General features: G+C 39.0%; 1 protein-coding gene across 1 annotated transcript in view; it reads left to right on the top strand.

Annotated features, from left to right (window-relative positions):
• The first annotated feature begins 313 nt into the window (after positions 1 to 313).
• Positions 314 to 21,700, top strand: part of PRSS12 (serine protease 12) — a 45,047-nt gene continuing 23,660 nt past the window's right edge. Inside the window, 10 exon segments of the mRNA XM_065686633.1 lie at positions 314 to 372; positions 374 to 449; positions 451 to 558; positions 560 to 980; positions 8,290 to 8,428; positions 10,717 to 10,895; positions 12,976 to 13,126; positions 16,827 to 17,005; positions 17,660 to 17,801; positions 18,798 to 18,994. Coding sequence (XP_065542705.1) covers positions 314 to 372; positions 374 to 449; positions 451 to 558; positions 560 to 980; positions 8,290 to 8,428; positions 10,717 to 10,895; positions 12,976 to 13,126; positions 16,827 to 17,005; positions 17,660 to 17,801; positions 18,798 to 18,994 — 1,651 coding nt within the window.

The raw sequence follows: 21,700 nt of genomic DNA, 5'->3' as shown, positions 1-21,700 counted from the left end.
TTTGTCCCCCGTTCCCCGGGGCTGCGCGTCCCTGCCTCTGGCCGAGGCTTTGCTTGCCCGGGCACCTTCGGCTCTTTTGTGCGGCCGTCGGCGGGGTTGGGGGAGGCACAGACGGGGGGAGGATCGAGGGCAGAGAAAAAGGCGGCTGGTAGAGGAGCCCCAAGTCCGCGACAGAAGCGGGGTGGGGGAGGAGCCTGGGCAGCGATGAACCCGATGGGCGGCCGGCAAGACGCAGGGAGGTTTACGGGGCCAGCCGCGCCCGTGACTGGCAGGAAGCGGGAGAGCGCCCGAGGCCGGGCTCCCGGGAGCGCGGATGGCGCGGTCCATTCGCGGTCCCCTCCAAAGCCCTGCTGGGGCTGCCGGAGCGGAGGCTGCCCTGAAGAGCGGCGGCTGATAGCCCCAGACGCCGCCGCCGCTGGTGCTGCGGCTCCTGGGGTGCTCGCCTTGCCCGCGACTCTCCGCGCCCCGCTCGCCCTGCCCCCGCAGGCAGCTCTGCCGGGGGGAGGGCCACCGGGGTGTGCGGCGTGGGTGATTAGCGAGACGCCGAGGCCCCGCCTTCCCCCCCTCGCATCCCGGGCGCGGTGAGAGGGGGAGATGGACCCGAGCCGGCGGGACTGGCACCATGATACTCGTCGGCTTTGTGGTGGCGCTGGCGGTAGGGACGATCCCTGGAGCCCGCGAGCTGGGGCAGGTCTCCGCCCGCCTCCCAGCCATCCGCCACCCGCAGCCCCCCGCCTCGGCCCCGCCGCCGCCGCCCGCCGCTGGCCGCCCCGCTGTGCCGCCAGCCGGGAGCCTCGCCGCTCCCCGGCGCCCTTGGCCACCGGCGGCGTCCACTCTCCCGAGGCGGCGGACAGCGGGGCGGGCGCCGCGGGGCCGCCGCTGCTCCTGCGCCCCGCCCGGCGGCGGCGGCGGGCAGCCCGGGTGCGCCCCGGGGGGTGGCCAGGGCCCGGCGGAGCGCGGCCGCGCTGACTGCGAGCAAGGTGAGCGGGGCGGGGGAGCCGGGCGCCCGGGTGGGGGCGAGGAAGCGACGCCGTCGGGCGTGTGGTAGTTGCGGAGCGGAGCTGCGGGCGGACGATCGGCTTCGCTGGACGAAGAGCATTAGCAGGGCGGCGGCGTTCTCACAATCCCCTGCCCGGTTCCCCGTGTTTGGAGGGAAGAGGTAACGGAGAGCAGACACCTTTTCCCACAGTGACAGCAAACGCTTTTCTGAGAGGAGCGTTTAAACTTTTACATCAGTAGATGCAGCGGAAGGACGAAGGTCCGACCTGGTTTTAGTCCGACGCTGTTTTAATACTAGGTAAATCGCGTTAAGAAGCTGCGCGTAAAGTATTCAGTGGGCTCAGTTATCAAAGGCTGTCATTCCCCTTTTTGTAATCGGGCACACTTCTACAGGAAGCACTTGGGTCTCCAGAAGCCTAGTGGCAGAAGGCAAAAGGATGCTGCGCTCTAAACGCGAACTGCTCCCGTTGCATCTCTTTCTTTCTCCCCCTATCCCCCTTTCCCCATCTTGGGACAGTGGGGATTGCAAGTTACCGCTGGTGCCTAAGGACATCTGTGACCCTCACAAAGAGACCTGCCTCCCCCCGCCCCCAACTAAACTCCCAGTGACTTCAGTGGAAATTTTCAGTGCATAAGGTCTGAGCAGCAGTTTCAGCATTCAGCCCTTTAGCTAGGACCGTTGGCATTAAATATATACTATATTTCTGTACAGCCTGGTTTATAATGACTTCACATTTGAATCTGGGAACCCACTTAGAGTTCTGCATCCAGCTATGGAGTCCTTGGTACAGGGAAGATGGAGAGGGCCACAAAAATGATCAGAGGGATGAAGCACCTCTCCTATGAGAAACGCTTGAGAATTGGGTTGTTCAGCCTGGAGAAGAGAAGATTCCAGGGAGGCCTTATTGAGGCTTTCAGTTCTTATGGGGGAAGACTTTTTGTCAGGGCCTGTTGCGAGAGGACAAGGGATGATGGTTTTAAACTAAAAGAGGGGAGATTCAGGCTGGATGCGAGGAAAAAATTCTTTACGAGGGTGGTAAAATACTGGCCCAGGTTGCCCAGAGAGGTTGTGGATGCACTATCCCTGAAGACATTGAAGGCCAGGCTGGATGTGGTTCTGGGCAACCTGATCTAGTTGAAGATGTCCCTGTTCATTGAAGGGGGGTTGGACTAGATGACCTCTCAATGTCCCTTCCAACCCAAACTATTCTATGATTCTATTCTGTGATTTTCTCCTGCATCTTTCTGGTATTATCTCCTACCTAATTATTTTCATATTCCTATAATTTTCATTTCCTATAATTCCTAAGAATTATATCTTATCTCTAGCTTCACTAAAAATAAGGAAGCAGAATTTTTGCAACAAAAATAAGAAATTCTCTTCTTTGTTGCCCTTCCTTTTACATATCTTGTAATATCACAAGGTCAGCAAGGAAGTTGATCATTGATATCAATAATTTTGTTCTTGTAGAAGTTTTCTGGGTTGTTTTTTGATTAATTTCCTTTCAGATCTCTGAAGAGGGTTGTTATCTTTCTCTTCCAACAATAGCCCTAGAAGGTGTGTGAAAAACTGATAATTTGACCAATGTGATAATAATACATACTGGTATAAAATATCACATGAAGAGCATAGGGAAGCATTAAGGTGCATCCATATCGATCATTTATACATTAAAAGAAAAACGCAGCTTCCAAGTCAAATGTTATATTCTTTCAAGAAGATAGAAGGATGTTACGCATTACAGATGTTTTCCTGGAAAGAATACCAGGCAACTGATGCCATGCAGGGGAAAATGGATAACTGGAGACACATGAAAAATCTAGAAGCCTTAACACCCTTTAACTCATCTCAATTTGGGAAAGGGATTCCACACTTGTTTCTTTGATTTAGCCCATCATATATATAGCTTTTGTTTTCAGAATTCTTCAGTCTGGTTCCTAAAAATACTTCGTGAGGACTTGGTCTAACATGTTACAGTGAAGAAGAACATAGCATTGTATTGCTAAGAACCTAGGACTGTACTTACTGAATTCCAGAATCCCCTGTGAGTTCAGCACAAATGTGATTTAAGTAAAAAAATACCAAAAAAGTACTACATGGTTTGGGTTTAGCCATGTTTCTTTAGTCTTTTCAGAATGATGCCTTTTTTCCCCCAGAAAAAGGAAATCCAGGTTAGCCCCTGTTAAGAGGTAGGATGTAGCTACTGAACAGTAGACAATACTTCCTTTTTGAAAGGTTGTCTGGTCCTACTGGACTCAGTGGTAAATTCTCAGTGACATCAACAGAGCAAACATCTGTCCTAAAGCCTTCATGGAGGTGATATGAAAGTATTAGTGTGTGAGATGGCTTGAAGTGGAATATGGAAATAAATGAAGCCATCTGCCCAGAAATAATAAACATTATTGAAGTATTCGTCATGAAGTATGTTCCTTTGTTACAAGAAGCAAAGAAATGCAAGTAAGGCTATGCTATGATGCAGTTTATAGCTGGAGAAGGGCGGACTATTCAGGGATAAATTCATTGCATCTAGTGCTTTAGTACATGTCCTAAGGAACCATGCTCAGTTATTCAGCACCTGCAATGACTAAATACAATACCACGTTTAAAGCCTTAACTGTAAATCTCCTGGCTTTTCTAGCTTACATATTAAGACTTATCTGCAAAGTTAACTGGCTAAACTTAGTGCATGTGTATTTATTAAACTGCTTTATATTTAAACATTACTGGCAAATAATGATGATGATAATGATAATAATACAAGCACCTTTATACTGTGTGGTACTAGTCTAAAATCTGTTTTATAGTTTAAATGATTGATTTTGGTGTTTCATTTCCTTCCTTCTCAAATGAGAGACATCTGGGTAATATAATTTATTCATGCCTTGAAAACAAGTAAACCAAGTACCAACATACATATTAAAATTATTATTAGCCAAGGAAATCATAGAGGAAAAGAAATGAGTCTGTGAGTACTCTGTACACAGAGCCAACAGAAGTCCAGCAAAGTTTAGTATTTTAGTTACTGCTAATAGCAGCTTACCTGTAATGTACTCATGCTTCAAAAAAGAGGCCTACCTCATTACCAAGAAGCAACCACTGCCCGTAATGTTTATGTGGCACGTAACTACAGTATTCTGCATGCTATGCTGTTTATGCTATGTTGTTACATATCCAACTTAAACCTCTTTGAGCCAAGGGGGTTAACTATTTTTTGTATTTTACAAAGGGGAAACAATAGAAGAAAGGGTATGTGTCTCTGCCAGAGGTCACGCTAATAATCAGCGGCAGAACTGGGAATAAAATCTACATCTCCAGAATGGCCAGATTGTAGTCTTTCCATTTAAATTGCTTTTATCAAAGGGTAATTCCATTAATACTAATCAAATGACACTTTTACTAAACTGTGAGTGAAGAATTAAGCCTCAGGCTTACAGCCTAAACCGCTAGGTTTTTCTCCACATTATACTGAAGTCCAGGCAGTTGATGGAAGGTCTTTTGGGACTTCGTTTTTTTTTAAGAGCATATGGTTAAAGAAAAAAAAAAAAATGAAAAAATGAATATGTCTATATTTTCCTTCAAAGAAGCAGTTCTGAAACCATTCTTATTACAGCTGCACAGCATGAGACCCCTCATTTTCTACAGCTCTGTACCACGTAAGACAGTGGCAGATCTTTAGAGCCTGTTACATTCCTAACACTTCAATTTATTTTTTCAGAGACTTAAACCACTGATCGTTCGCACGATGAATATCACTCTGCAGAGGAACCAATTCAGCACATTACACACTCAATATATACAATATTTATGAAACTTCTAATGTAAGGATCCTTGAGTATGCAATACAGCGCTCTGCTGGTTCTCAAGATAGCTCTTTAAAAGTAGTTCTGATGGGTGCATCCTTTTTTTCAAGGTTAGAATACCAGGAGAAAATAATTATAATTTTAGACTAAGAGTAGTGCTCAGCAAAATGATGGACAACAGCATTCACTGATCACAGCCAGCATCATCCATAGTTTTGCTGATTTGCATAGTTTTTCATCAACAAGACAAATTTCTTTGATTTTAGCCAGGCCTGATCCTGGAAGGGAAGAAAAATTGCCATTGATTTAAACTGGTGCTAGATTTGACTTGTACTACAGATAGCTTTTTATAAGTACCTCATGCAAACTGATTAGTTTCATTCTGAAACTGGGATAGACTCTTTTACATGTATTATGAATCATCCAACAGCATTCTGAAATACTGTGAGTTACAGTGTGGTTTCATGGGATATGTATATACAGCATGTGTCAGTAGGAGACCCTGGCACTTTATGTCACTTGGGACTTACCTAATTGACTCGAGGGCAACAGAGATGAACAATCAGTGCAGGGACTTTCTGTGGCACTATCCGACATTGAAACACTTTGGAAATGGAAGCAGAAATGAAAATATTTGTTGTTTTTACAGATTTCCAAAATTTAAAGTACTTACTGTGCTTTCCCTTAAATCTGCAATTTCAGAGCACCCAGCACAAGGCTGAAAGGCACATAGAGCTTCTATGTCTGGTCCCTCTTCTCCAAATCTACACATAGCCAAATCACAAACCTTTGGAAACAGGTGTTTATGAAGAAACTACTGGCACACATTTAGCCAACACCATAAACTCCACTGCTGCATCACATACATGTAAAGCAGAAGTGGAAGGGATTTCCATTCTATTTGTAATTCAGCCGTGGTTTTACTTACTGTTTTTCCTGAGGAGAGAATGCTGAATTTTGTCCTGGGTGGTTGAGGTTAATCATAGCTGTAGATATCAATACTATCCTATGAGGAAAGTAGTGACTCAATGCAACCAGCATGTTAGAATTATTATAGCATATATTTGGTTAACTCTATTAAAAGCAGCAGGCATAATAACAGGTTTAATATTAGTTACATGTAAAAATGGACTTTTTTCAATCTCTGGATTAATTTTGCGGGTAAAAATCAAGAATATTTTAAAGTTGTTAAAAAATTACCTTTAGCAATAATCTTGTGTTTTCTCTTTTATATGATAGAAGCTGATTCTTTATCCTATTTTCTTGTGAGATGAACAAGGGTTGGTTATGAATGCTACTGACCTTCATAAAACATTGGTGCTCCTATGCACACCTGGAAATCTACAGGAAAAAAGCAAACCAAAATATTTTGTTGAGATATTAGATAAATTTTTTTTAAATCCCTCATTTATTGTTTTCAGCTGTGTCTCTTCCCACAGGCATGGGCTGTGTCTCTTCCAGTCATTCTCCCTTCCTCACCTCTGACACCAGTAGTATGCTTTCCCACTGCATCTGGGAACAGACGTCACCTAGGGATCTTTAGGGGGTGGCAAGGGAAAAGTTGATTTCTTTCTTTAATGGTATGTGTCCACAGTGAGAACTCTGTGCTTATCAAACTTCTTTCCTGAGGCTTCTACTGGAGATGTGAAGGATTTCAGATTTCTGTCATTTATCTCTTGTGCTGTCTTCTGCTCTGTGTAATGAATAAATTCTTCCACTGCTGTTAATTTGGAATTCTGCAAATACAGAAAGAGGAGTGAGCCAAATTCTGCCACGGAGACCTTAGAAGAGAATTTTATTCAAGGACATTACACAATACATATTGTGTTATGTGTATTCAGGAAACACTGTATTGATTTCAGTAGGTGTCATACAGGACTGTAAGGAATCAGGTACAAAAATAAACTTATTTTTGGAGATGACATCTTTAAAATTGCTTTCTGGTATATCAGGAATCACTTTACTACAACTGCAGCTGATGTTTCAAGTGAAAATAATAGTCTATACGAAAGTCTGGTGAAGAGCAGAAATAAACGGAATTCCAGACTCTCTCTGTGACAGAAAAACACAGATAAAAATTCTAAAGGCAGATAAACAATGTACAACATGTCTACACTAGTGATAATCCTGTGTTCAGAATGACAGGTCACTCTGTCATATGAGTTGAATAAATTTTGTTTGTAATTTACTGCACAATAGGTTACTGCTGAGAAAGTAAATAGGAGGCAAAAAGGAACCTGAAACTTAAGTTTGAGGTTAATTAATTCCTTGAGTTATTTGGCAATCATTTGGCTTTCTGATTTTATAAAACATACTGAACTAAATTAAAACCAGGACAAAATCTGAGTGAAAGCAAAGAAGAAAAAGTGAATCTACCTATCATCATCGTCATCATTCTTTACATGTATGTGAACACCTATGCAATGAAATGCAGACACAAAATTAGTTGTTTTCTCCCATTGCTAAAATCCCTGCAACCTGAATGATGATGGTGTAGCTTCTGATTTTAAGTAGATCACAGAACAGAGGCAGATGGATTAACGGAGATTTCTGGCAATACTAAAGCATGCAATTAGGCAATGTTTGATAAATTAACAGAAAGGTATTATTGTAGAATTTCTGCTCTGTTATGACTCAGTTCTGCTTCTGTACAGTTCTACCTATGACCAGCTTTTTTATACCTTTACCAGTGGCACTTGGCTATCTTCATCAGCAGATCCATCTGGCATCTGAAGTGAAACTACTGTAATAACAAAATGCAAAACCTGCTAATTTTCTTGGAATTCTGTGTTCTGTAGCTCTCAAGAAGCAAACTATTTTTGAATTTTTTTATATGATTCCTCACGGTTTTGTTTGAGAATTTGGTAAAGACCTCTCATGAATTAGTGAAACCACATCCAGTGTTTTTCTGTCTGAGAACAAGTATGAACAAATGCATTCTTTGGCTAAAATAAACTGCTGACATTCATGACAAGCATAATGTTACACTGGTCAGACCAAAAGCTATGCAACCCATGTGGTTGTTTTCTGATTCCCTTAAATTGGATGGAATTATGTGGAAAATAGAAGCATGGTACTCCTATATATATATATATATATACACATACATGTGTATATATATATATATATATACAGCTCATTTTGGTAGATGTAACCACATTTAAGCCATTATGTGTAGTCTATATGTACTTTTTTTTTTTTTGTTAGATCTTTAAGTTGTAGCATCAGAAAGATCAGAAATGTGATGTAATTTCAGTATAAGAAGAAAAATGTTTTCCTCATGTAAAAAATGTTACCTCCTTTTATATATCACTGTATAAGAATACTAGATGTGCCAGAGTGCTTCTTAGAAGCAGCTCACTCAAGGAGCACAAAGATGGTAACACATAGAACAAAGGGAAAATGAGGTTCAGAGTCTTTTGTATAGGATACATTAACTGAGCTACAGAGTATCTTGCAGGATTTCATTTTATATTTTTTTTAAACTAGGGACAGTGAGACTCCAGGGTGGCAAGAATGAGTTTGAAGGTACAGTGGAGGTTTATTTGAATGGAATCTGGGGAACAGTCTGTGGGAGCCATTGGGACAATGATGATGCAACAGTCGTATGTCGACAACTTGCACTTGGGTAAGTTTCAGTCTGAGTAAAAATCAGTCAACTTTTTTAATGATGTTTCAGTATAAAGGGCAATCTATTTTGCAAATCCTGAGGGCTCTTTCTGTTTGGTGATTGTTTTTTCTGTTTAAAGTTGTTGAATGCTGAAGTTGTTCTTCCCAGAATCCTTCACTTCCTTCAAAGTACTTCATTGTACTTCAAAGAGATTGCTGTGAGAATCAGTATTTCATTTGAAAGCTGCATGTAGGATCTGGAGGGGAGCAGACCAGGCTAGAAACTCTCCTTTTTCCAAGTGAAAAGTGTGAACAGGCCAGAAAAGCTTTGCAAACAAAAGCTACTTTACTAGACCTCCAGAAGATGTCCACAAGGGGAGAAATATGAGGTCTGATCTGATCTCACTTATGGAACTGTCAATTAAGAACAGCTTCAGTGAGGTTACTGAATCTATAAAAATGTAAATGTGTCCAGAATTAGACTCTATATGGGCTCCTAATCATAGGAAAATTCCTGTGATGAGAGCTTGGCATTCATTCCACCCTGCCAAAAAACATCTGGGACTCATCCTAGGTTTCTGGAAAAGACGGCATTTTTGTTAGGCACATCTTCATCTAGTTAGATAATCTGTATGGTTTACTTTCAGAGTTGCACACTCACAACAAAACCCCCCCAAAACCAGACAAGTTTTGTAGCTTTACATTTCTGTGGCAACGCTTTACAGAATTAAAGTAATACTGTACCTATAAAGTAAATAAAAAATAAAGTAGAAAATAAAGTACAATGCAGGTTGAAAGTCCCTGCATTGTCCTCATTGACCACTACTTCCCACTGCTCTTGGAACAGGACCCTATAACACAATTAGTCATTAAACTCTAGATAATGCAGTTGCAGTAGTAAGATAAAACTGGGGTAAGGAAGAAAATGCCCATGCCAAAAGGCTGTTTAATAGATAAAATGCAGTCTCAGCTTCTAAAAAATGAATGCTTTTCAAGTTAGCAACCAAATCATTTGAATATCCTCCCCCTTAGCACCTCATTCAGTTTGCACTTTCTCAATAAACCACAAAGTATCACTGGCTTTATTGCCTTTCTAACATTTCTTTCCGTCACATACCAATGTAGTGATTTTGTCTGTTACAAGCAGTGAGGGCCTTTTATAGCATACTTGCACTGTTAGATTCCTAATGATTATTCTACTGTTTAAGACTGCTAGCCAGAACTAAATCTAAACTGTTTTATAATGTTCAATATGGACACACCATGCTAATTTATAAAAAGATGAGGATTAGATGAGATAAAAGTTCAGCCATCTGGAAGCTGTGATTTTGCTTATGACTTCAGCTGTCTACGTGCAATGTCTCCTTTCCTCATTTTTATGTAAGTTCTTTTTGCCTTCCATATCCTAAACATTTCAGTTGAACACCACCACTAATAGAAAAAGTAGTTCAGTGATACAGGTGAACGGTTTGGTCTGTCCAATAGAAACGGCTTAAATCTCAATCGAGGCCAAAAAGCCACAAGCACACATCAGCTGAAAGTTTCTGTTACCATGAGTGTTTTGCAGGAATTCAGATCTATATCCCACAAGGTAAACTCACTAGTTGTTACTGGTGTCTTTCAGGTGCTTCAATCTATTCATTTGCTTTTAAAATATTTGGACTTTAGTTTTAATTTAATCTTGTTAATTAAATTAAACTTTTTAATTTGGCATTATATGGAAGAAAAGATGGCTGAATGATTATCACTGTAGGTTCAGTATGGGAAGGAAAAGGAAGCTGTTTATAAATATTCTGGATGGGAATTGCTGAATAGAGAATAATGGATATTACATCCCGCTGTAATGAAGTATGAGGTGGTTTCAATGCCCCATTGTCACAACTGTATTATATGATGTGTATGGGCAGAGCACTGGTATGTTTTAATGGAGCAAAGGCGAGGATAAGCGTCAAAGGTAAGAAGTAAAGTGTTAGCATTACCTCTCCTGGCAACTGCAGTGGGATGGTACTATCGATTCACCTAGGGACTGTGGACTCCGTGTTGATTTGTGTAGTTAAGAACTGGGAGAACAGGGATGGAGCTGGCCCTGCAGCAACACAGGCCATTGTATTAAAATATACCACAACAAAATAGGGAGAACTGGGTCACATCTGTTACTTTTCTTTGTGCAGAAGACAATGTTGAACTGTATGAAAGTATGATAAATTTATACTGCTAAAGAAGGCTTTTTCTTCTCCAGGATTTATAGATGAGAAAATGTTCCACTCCTCTCACTCTAATGTCCTATCCCAATTATTTTTCTTACAGTGAAAAAGGTACAGCAAAACATGTACCATTTTCTGGACTGGGCCTTACTCCTGTTTACTGGAATGAAGTGCATTGTCGTGGTGATGAAGAAAATATATTGTTATGTGAAAAAAACATCTGGCATGATGGAACATGTCCTCAAAAAATGGCAGCTGCTGTCACATGTAGTTCTTCCCCGGGTAAAAAAAACTTATGGTTTGGTTACCTCCTTACCTTATTTAAATAGAAGTAGCAGTAATTACTCATTATTAAATTAGACAAAACTACTAAGACTTCTTGGAACAGGAAATTAAACAGATTGTATCATTGCGTCATTAACTGTTTCAAATCCCTCTATGCTGTGCAAGCCTCAACTAGCTGAACTGCTTTTTACCTTCCCATAGTCAACAAGCAAATTGTTGCTTTGATATTTGGCTATGAGAAAGGGTGAAGCAGCAAGAATCTTCTACTGTAGAAGTGGGAATTTTTTCCCCCACATCTTTTTTTTTTTTTAAAGAAGTTATTCGTTTATTTACCCAGAGGTTGTCTTTGATAGCTACATAAGCTACATGTCAATTTGTTAGCTTTTCTTGAACAGTAGGGAGAAGCAGCAATTTCACAAACAGGTGATGCCTTCTCCTTTGGTACAGAAGTGTTGGGATGACATTCCTTCCTGTGAATGTGGCTGACATTGCACAAGGAGCTATAAAGTTTGTACATTTAAAAAAAGTCCAAGGCTTTCTAGCTGAAGACTGCTACCATACACATCACTCCCACAAGTCAAATTGATATTGTTAGAAAAAAAGCATTATTAATGTTTCTAAGAGATGTCAGATTATTTTAATCAATATGCTAGCCAGCAACTAAGCAGGTAATCATGCCATCAGATTTAAGATACTGCTACCCCTGAGGAAGGCTAGGCTGGCAGTGCTGAGGAGCTGGTAATGCCAGTTTCTTCTCCTATATCTAAAACATGGATGGTCACAGTTAGTTCTGTGCTGCCTTTCCTCTCCTATTTATATTTCCTTACTTAATGTCAAAGGCAGATGCATTTTTGTCCCAAAGCACCACTATTCGTGAGGAATATTTTGATAAATGACTTCTAAAAAATCATTATGGTCTTAATTGAGAAAACTATGGTGCAGAGGGACAGGAGAATCTTTAAAGTAGCAGACAAGTTGAAGGACCAAAGCAAGAGAAATAGTTTCACTTAAAGACACTGAAAACTATAAATTTTCAAATTATACTGTTAGATTATAAGGTTTTCCTTCTGTTTATGGACATTTTCATCAGAAAACTTTGTTTTGCTTAGATAAATTTATTAAAGGACTGTTGTCTGTTTCTGTAATGCTGAAAGAAAGTTTATCAAGTAATGTAGAGTCCAGGATATCGGAAATGAATTAAACTGATCTCAAGTTTCAGCAGACTAGATGAAGTTTTTGTGTTTTAAAGGTTTTACTGCAACTAGAAGCCTTTTTAAATAATTACAAATGCCCTCCACTTTTTTAAAGCCAAGAAATAGATGAAATAGTAACATTAATTGCTTGGAAGGCCTACCAAAAGAAAAAAAAAATAATCACGTTCTAAATCAGTCAGATGTTAGATACGATGAAACTTTAAAATGACCTTTTCAAATAATATAGCAATGATTTTCCATATGGTTTTAAGTTGTTGCATTATTATAACTTTATGCAGAAGTGATGCTTTCAAGACAATTTCTTGCTGGACCAGGAAAGGGCTAAGGGTTTGAAAAGACCAAAAACCAAACCATATCTCAGAAACAGGAAGGGAATAAATTAAAGCGAGACTCCACAGTCAGTGAGATTTCACTGCTCTGACTGGAATTACCAAAGAAATAAGAAAACATGAGGATAAATTTCTACTTCTGTGGTAATGAAAGAATTTGGCCTCTTAACTTCAGATTTTACCCTCTGGGACCAAGCCTATACAGAGCAAATTTTGCTCATACTGGTAGCAATGCAGCTGTAACTGATTGATTGTAGTATTTGGCCTTATAGCCCTAAGTACCTGTGAACATTCTTACCCTTAAGTAACTCAAGATCAGTATGGTTACTTGTCTGTAACCATAATATTCTTCAGCTACTGAAGACTGGTGCTAGGAGAGCTCTTTTTTTTTTCCCAGGTTTTCCATCTAACCACAAAAAAAGTGTGGTTCTTGAGGGATGTCAGAGAAACCAGCAAGTGATCTTTTTTCTTTACTATCAGGATAAAATTTTGGGGAAGAAATAACCTTTTCCTATATTCTATGTTTGATCACAGTCCCTGTCTTTACTCCAATCCGACTGGCTGGTGGGAACAACACTCATGAAGGAAGAGTAGAAGTCTATCATGCTGGCCAGTGGGGGACTGTCTGTGACGATCAGTGGGATGATGCAGATGCTGAAGTCGTCTGTCGGCAGCTTGGCCTTGGGTTTGTTTTATTACATATTTTCTCCTCCAGCAGCAAAGCAGGAGAGTTAGTCAAATACACAGCTTGGAGTTGTCAAAAAATGCTCCTTTAAAACAGCACTAATACTTTGAAGCAGTAACTAAGTTTATTTACAGAAGGTTCAGGCACGGCACCATTTCTTTCAATTCCCTGGAGCTCTGATTTATAGGAGGCAGTTTTCGGTGTCAGTCAGGGGCAATTTGTCTGTAAATCAGACAAAAGATGTGTCTGAGAATAAATGCTAACTTTTTAGTGAAAACGCACTACAATTTCAGTAAATTTTCAATCAAAAACTGTAGGTGAAAAAAAGCAAGTTCCTTTGATTATTAAAATCCTTACATGCATTTTACTCAGAAGTCTAACAGCCTCCTTGCTTTGGAGTAAGAGCAGTGCTTTGACAGAAAGGGTATGTTTTTTGGCATGCCTGTGAGAATCAATCAAGATTTGTATATGTCACAAGTCTCTGAGGATTGTCACTTTGCACATACTGAGTAGAGATCAATTTGAACTTTTGACAATTAAAACTTATCAGTGTTTCTGTCTGACTAAGCATGGTCCATGATAGAGTCACAGTAGCTGAACAGGATTTTCTTGCTCCTCTCTGGGGAGCAAGGAAAAAAATCACCCTCCGGGGGTGATTTTGGTACCACACAGAAGATAAGTATTCAGTATTTGAGGAAAGATGCTTTAGAAGTGGGAGGCAAAGAGGAGAACTGCTGTATCAGAGAGGAATGAGATGGTGACAGTTGGGGTGAAATGCCATATGGGTTGAAGAGGTAAAGAAACAGGAGCAAGATACTAAGATGTACCCTAAGGAGGACAAGGGAATTATATTTGAGACAGGCTGGAGGAGAACAAAGCAGGTAAGTGCAAAGGAGACTGGAACAGAACTCGTCTGTAGCTGCTGGGATTATGATGAATTAAAAGAAGTGGCACTGAAGGTAGGAAGTTTTGTGGCATTAGATGGTGGCCCCTAGAGTGTATTTATTTTGTAACATGCCACTGAGGTCTTGGACTGCTGATGCCATCCAAATTAGCTCAAAAGGACGAGTACAGTGCAGTACTCGAAAAGTTCCTAGATCTCCTGGTGAGCTATGTGGGAATCTACGTGCTCCTCTGACATCAGATTGTCATTTTCCTGTGGTTTATTTTATACTATATTTCTATATCCCCTGGTTTATTTTATACTATTTTTCTATATTCCTGCACATTTTCAATTGGGAATACCAAACTGGAAGTCTAACCATCTTACTGCCTTTTTCTCCTTCTGAATTGGGCCACTATTAATAAGTTTGGTGATTTACTAAGCTATGCTGTACATTTCTGTATACTAATGACATATGTCATGCTCTTAACCTGCCTCCTTACTTATTATACTAAAATATTTGATTACTTATATTTAATGTTCATGAACTGCTGTTCTGAGAAGCTTCTAGTTTGATTCATTTTTCTGAGTAAATAATATTAAGATGGTGCTAAGTTTTTTTGAAATATGTATAGACATTTACAGAATTTCTCAAGTAACAGACATGTCTTGACAAATATGCTCACTAAGTGAACTGGAATTTTACCAACAGTGGCAGCAGACCACTTATGAAGGAATAAAAGTAATCGAAACTTACATACTGTTAATCAGTCTGGAAATGTGCTCCAAATTGTAAAAGTAAAGCATCTCAGTAAGTAGCTTCCCATACCCTTTGAACTTCCCCTTTTTTAATAAAATCCATTTTTTTTTTTAATTCTTCTTGACATTGACGAAAGAAAAAAAAATATCACTGCAAGATATGTCAGCATGTTATTTCAATTAGGAAGAAAAGGTAATATCTAAAAATCTTGCTCAAGAATAAGGTACTAACTTCTGACTGAAGCTACATGTTTCGCTAAAATGTTTCCTGCGGTGTGCTGGGGGACATTTTTGGTTTGCTTATCTGCTTCTTTGAAGCAATTGGAGACTGTAACTCTCCTCTCCACTGAGTAAGATGACTTGCTTTCTGGTATTTTCCAAGTTCTCTATCATTTGAAGAAGGCATCTGGTTATCAAAGGAAGAGTTTGAAAAATAACAGTACCTTTTCAAGATTAAGGATATTAGCTTGAAAATCTTAAAACCAAATTGATTAAAAAAATGAAAATACAAACCACAGATTATTTCATCTGCCTATTTTATGTGCTTTTATTTACTGAGCACTATCATCTATGCAGTCTCTACCATGAATTTCCCCATCCGTCCTTTTTATAGAACTTTTTCCCGATCCTAATTTAATTTTTATAAGGTTCTTATTTCTGTTGGTTTTTTTACCATACCCATTTACTCTTTATCAAGAATTTGCATGATTGCTAATTGTAAATTTAGTATTCTTGTCCTAAAAAAAAAAAAAAAAAAAAAAAAGGAGAACAGGGATTGTTACATATTTACACAAAGCACTTGAAATGAAATCCACATCTATGTAAATCCATACACGGATTAATGAGTCAGTGCCTTAAAAACTTGGAACACCTCCAACTTACATTTAAAACAAAATAATTCACAGCAGCGTACTACTCTGACACACAGTTGCAAAAGCCAGTTAAGAGTCTGAATGATCACATCTCAAAACAAAATAGTCAATACCTGTCATGCTTCCAATATAAGCTGAACATACCATTCCTGTTAGGTGTTATGTGATAAGATACAGCTGGTAGTGGAAAACTCTTTAAAGCAAATGAATAAGTAGTACAGAACCCTGTACCCAAACTGTACATTAATTAATTTAACCCTTTAGATAGGTAATTCATTATAGTAAAAAAAAATTAGGTAGATATTTTAATCTTACAAGTTGAAAAAGACAACAGATACTGAGAATACTTCTATAAAAACTTGACTGGCTATGTGAACAGAGAAACTATTGAATTGATAGAAAAACCATTTGAAAAAACATTTACATATGAAAGACATGGTATCTTAAATAGCACTGGAAATATCCTGATAGATCATCAAGTCTTAAACACTGTGTAATTTCTGTAATGCTGAAACAATAGAGCATTTTCAATTTACAGAGATTTTTGTGTGCAAAATCCTATATGCTGACATAAAAAGCATAACACACACAGGGCTGGCCACTGGTCTGCTTTCTGTTCTTGTTGCTACCACTGACTGTCAAGTTGACTTGAGATCTCTCTGCTGTGATTTTTCCATGACTAAATGGGGAACAATCACTTCTATCTGCCTCGTCTGGGTATCTGAGATTTGATTAATGTGCTTTAAGGACAATAGATGAAAGTCACTGTGAAAATATATATTGGATTATTTTACTACATATAAACATTAAATGAAAATTAAAATTAGAATCCTCATACCCAAGATGTACATCAGTAATCTCTTTATGAAAGTTATGCTTAAAAAGTCAAAAAGGACAGAAAAGGAAAATCTCATAGATACAAAACAAAAGAAATTGATATTCTAAACATGTTGAAATCATGGAAGTGTGGAAACAGTATCTTTAAGTCACTCTGTAGCCCCAGCTGAGAGTGAGGTTGACTGTGGAACCACAAACACTGCCTCACACAATGTGGGCTGCATTGACGCAGGTATTCAGGCAATTTCTTTGCTATTTTAGAAGTTGGATTTGTAACAATTTCAGCTCTTCCTGCTGAGTCCCATCTCTTCAGCTTTTTTGTTCTTGAGGTTTTGTTACATTTTGACAGGGGTGTTGCCAAGGCATGGAGCCAGGCTTACTTTGGAGAAGGCTCAGGTCCCATGCTACTGGATGAAGTGCAGTGCACAGGAAACGAACTATCCATAGAGCAGTGTCCAAAAAGCTCCTGGCGAGAACACAACTGTGACCACAAAGAAGATGCTGGTGTTTCCTGTACACCTCTCACAGGTACCTTAATTACGAATAATCACACAGGAAAACAGTGACAAATGCAGAGTTCATAGCTCTGGAAATAAAATTTTGAAAGTTTGCTGATGCATAGAATCCCACAGTAATAAAGTGTGCTGGCAGTATCAAAACGAACCAACTACGGAAATTTTGGCTACGGATATTTTACAATGCAAACCCCCTCATTATTCATCACAAAGCCTTGGTTCCTCAGTAATACATTAACTGCCACTTACTCTGTGAGGCATGCCTTAAATGTGTAGCACATCTACCAATGGCAGTATTTCAGCATAAAAGCAATGGGAAATAACAGAATATATAAAGAAAAATATAAGGTGTTTACAAAGCAAAATCACATAATCAGAGCCCACTCCTGTGGACTTGGCATGTAATAAGGGCTTAGGAGATCAGTATCTTGTGCTAGTTCTCTTGCAATTGAGCAACTGCATGATGCAATACTTCACAGCTGACTGGCTTTATGGCATGTCTCAGCTTGTCATTAAATGACACCTAGTGATCAGCACGAGATGTAATAGTCTAATATTCTGATCACATGCAGTAAATGCAATGTTATTAATTTTGACTTAGAACAGTAACTGGACCCAAGAAAAACTGATTCTTGTTTTTGTTTTCCCTTAATTGTTAATGACACAGATGGTGCATTAAGACTAGCAAGTGGGAAAGGCAGTCATGAGGGACGCCTGGAGGTCTATTATACTGGGCAGTGGGGCACAGTCTGCGATGATGGGTGGACAGAGCTGAATACACAAGTGGTTTGCCGGCAGCTGGGATTTAAGTAAGATTACTTGATATTAGATGTATGACTCTTTGACTTGGTAATGATGACAAACATTTAGATGAACCCTGCACTATACAAGAGCCTGTTTCTTTAACATTAGCTGAGTGCTTCATAGAAACTACTGAGTTAAAATCCTTTAAAGCCTGCTTCCCTCAGCCTCAAAGAGGTATTATGGCCTTAGTTTAGGTAGAAGAAAAAGCTTCAGCTGAGGCTGTGATTCAGCAGCCTTTATTCACTGATCGCCTTCCAATCATCCTTTTGGCTGAGATGTTATATGTATATGCATATGTTATAGAGATATGAATATCTTACAGAGGAAAAACTAATTTGTTCTATTTCGCTTGTAAAAAATTGATTCTCCAGAACCTTTCCTTGTTGAACAGTAATTACAAATCACAGACACTTTCCAGGTGTAATTCCTTCTGGAACTAGCACAGAAAATCCCGCAGTCTGGCAGTGTAACACTGATACGTATCGAGAAGCATATTTCAGAAAAAATCTCATTAGAGTTTCACACATTCACTCTTCACTACTTTTCTACAGGCTGTGGCTACAAAGATACTCTCTTGCTAGATGATTGTTGTCTTGCCTTCAGATTATAATAGCTCACATTCAAAAAAAGAGTTTTGTCTCAGTTTTCTCAGACTGTGGCATTTAAGTGTATATATAATACTAAGAACATGCTTTAAGTCTGAAAAGTCAGTGATTCAGCCATATGCTTGGTTGGAAGGAGGCCTTAATCAAAGGTATTACACTCACAAGTTTGTATCAATGTAATGGTAATTTCTGAAAAAAAGCATCACCAAGGAAGCAACCTGGTGCTCGCACTGAGTGTAATGCTCACTGAACGTATTCTGTCACAGTTAAAACTATTTCCTGGTACTACTTGAGAAACCTTTATTTCTTCAGAAATAATTTATTTTCTTTCTAGTGCTTAAGTATGCCTTCTCGTCTGATCACTGTGGACCAAAACATTACCTATATGTTACGCAGGTATGGAAAACGTGCCCCAGAGAGCTACACAGAAGGAAGCTCTGGGCCCATCTGGTTAGATGATGTCAGCTGCTCAGGGAAGGAGACAAACCTCCTGCAATGTTCATGGAGAGAGTGGGGAAAACATGACTGCAACCATCGCGAGGACGTCAGACTTATTTGCCATCCAGATAATGACAACCATAAGCTCACACTCGGTAAGGCACCTCTTTGTTAAAGTCACAGCATAAGTATTGTGGTGGGTGCAGATTTGAGATGCTCAAAGTTAATATTTGGCAGAAGTGTGTAAAGAAGGGAAGGTAAAAAAAGTTCACTTTTCTCCTGAATCAAACTTTGTTTAAAGGAACATAGACAGCCAGAACTTTAAAGATGAACACAAATCTGTAAGCTAACAAAGTCAGATTCCAGAGATTTCAGTACTCATTAGATTTTAGACCTATTCAGCACTTCCTAATGGTATACCTCATTTCACTCAGCACTCTCCAAGTTCTAAGTAACTCTTTCATGCTATCAAAAGTTGGAGACATACACTAGCACTGAGAAATATAAATCAATAGTATATCTGCCTTACATTCAAGTAATCTGAAAAAAGAGGTGTGGAGAAAGAGGGTAAGTTCAAAGATAGCAAAAAGGAAGGGCGAAAAGCATGAAATTATTTCTGTATGAGTATTGTCTATCATTTATATTGTGCTTGGGTGAGTGGGCTAATTATATACTGGCATTGTAGAATAAAATATATGCAAATGAATGCCAAAGATTCCCAAGTCCACATGTAATAATTAAACAAGGATTCTGGCTATCAGAGATGCACAGTACAAATTACAGGAGAACAAGGGGTTGCTCAGTGATTCTAAGAAGTTTAATTTTTAAAATTTACTACCTACGAAGTTCGTAGCTTGTCAGCAGGTAGCCTTTTACAAAATCATTGCTGATAGTCTTCAGTTTACCCGAGTATATTTTAGTCGATTCTGAATTTAGAATGATAACTAGTGAAGTTAGAGCCACAGCTTCTACTGAAATTCAATGGATTTGCATGCCCGGGTGCCTGAAGTTCTCTGGAAATTACAGACTGAAGGTCTATCCTGCAAACTAAGGCATGGAGTCACTGCAAGACATTCCCAACTGTTGTAACAACAATCAGCACTTCTACATGTACTTTTCTGGTCTTCCCCTCTTTATAGTCTTTTGACCCCTCACAATCCAATAAATGTTTTATGTTGCAGTAGAGCTCCATTATGTGTAGATGATGTCAAGTCATATTTGGTAGACGGAATTTTCTCAGACCAAATGTAACAGGAATTCGAATGACTGTTGTCTTTACAAATGCGAACCATCTGTGCTGCTTTGCTGAAATTCCTAAGAAAGATAATCTTATCTGAAGGAGGTCTGGTTCAGTTAAATGCATCCATATGTTAACATTCTCTCACACATTCATCATTACGAGAAAGTTTTATTAATTTCATGATCATAAGTTTATATGCTTCTAGCTGGGTAATCATCTTGTTCCAGAGTAACTCATAATTTCAACAACAAAATGAAGATGGCGAATCTGACATTTCCTACAAGACTTCTGATTGGAAAGAGGACAAAGACCATTGCTACCACTTACTTTCCAGCATTTGGAAAAGCCCTCTAGGGATGACCTGAGGAGATACAAACATTAAGAAACATTAAGAAAAAGTGAAATAGAATACACTGCAGTAACTACAACACTTGTTTACTATGTAAGATCATAACGATGTAGCAAAACAGAAAGTTGTTGAAGTTAATTCATGTAGATGTCCTGATAGTATGAACTCCAGTATAAACAACATGCTTTAAATAACATTTGAAGCAAAGAGACTTTAATTTTGTTTTCAAATCTTCCCTTTTTTAATTAATTAGGCTAGATTTAACTAGCTCTGATCCAGAGTAAGGTTTGGTATACAAAAGTTACTCATACCCTAAATGAATCTGAATTAAATAGCAAATACAAGCGTCTCAAAATACTGCTTTATTTAAGAGCATAGTTAAGTAATTTCTTATCCTAACTGATTTAGAAAAGATTAGAAACAGGTTAGAAGAATGAGGAACAGTCTTTCCAAGTATTCTGAAAAGAAACTCTCATTAGTGTACTAAGGATTGTAAAGTATGACATATTAGAAGATTTAGAAGGCGATTCTCACTTAAACATTATAAAGAGGCCTCAAAGGAATTCATAACTGTTTTAAGGGTACTTGCATTGCTTGCCTGCTACAAAGGAGTTTCAAAATTTAACTACAAGCCAAGCACTAAGTGAATGTCTGACTAATCCACATTAGTGGGATTTTGTATCATGAACATATCTAAATAAACAATTTCAATTGATTAGAAAATAATCACGTATTAGGCTAGAATAACATGCTGTAGAACATGATGCTGTCACACAAAAGATGCCATAGAACAGCATGTGTGATGGTAAGTAAGAACTTCAACACAATGCTGGCCTTTTTTACTGAGACAGAGGTTAAGATAAGTGGTAGCAACCAGTTTGAGAATGCGTTTATGAATTGAGATACAGCTAAATTCACCCACATAAAGTTCCTGCAAGGAAAGCCTGTCCAGCTTGTATAGGCATCATATTAAAGATATGATGGGTATTTGCTGCCTTTAGTGGTAGAATTGCTCTGTGCCCATGGCGGTCAAATTCTGAGCCATGTCACTTATTTGTACAAAATGGAGGAACCAGATGAACTATGAAGTTCAAAATAGAGCACTATTTTGTATTTGTCTTGCAATTCGTACAAACTGATTTCTTTTGACAGCTAGAAAAAATATGACTACTGTAACAGCTGGTATTAGGCTATTGTCAAACATAAACATCGTTTGACTCTATACACTGAATGTGATGAAAATGATTTAAAGTACTAGTTCTTGCTTTTGTT

Source organism: Lathamus discolor, chromosome 1, assembly GCF_037157495.1.
Source record: "Lathamus discolor isolate bLatDis1 chromosome 1, bLatDis1.hap1, whole genome shotgun sequence".
Taxonomy (NCBI): domain Eukaryota; kingdom Metazoa; phylum Chordata; class Aves; order Psittaciformes; family Psittacidae; genus Lathamus; species Lathamus discolor.
Note: the sequence above shows the minus strand (reverse complement) of the source record. Positions and strands in the feature narration are given on the sequence as shown.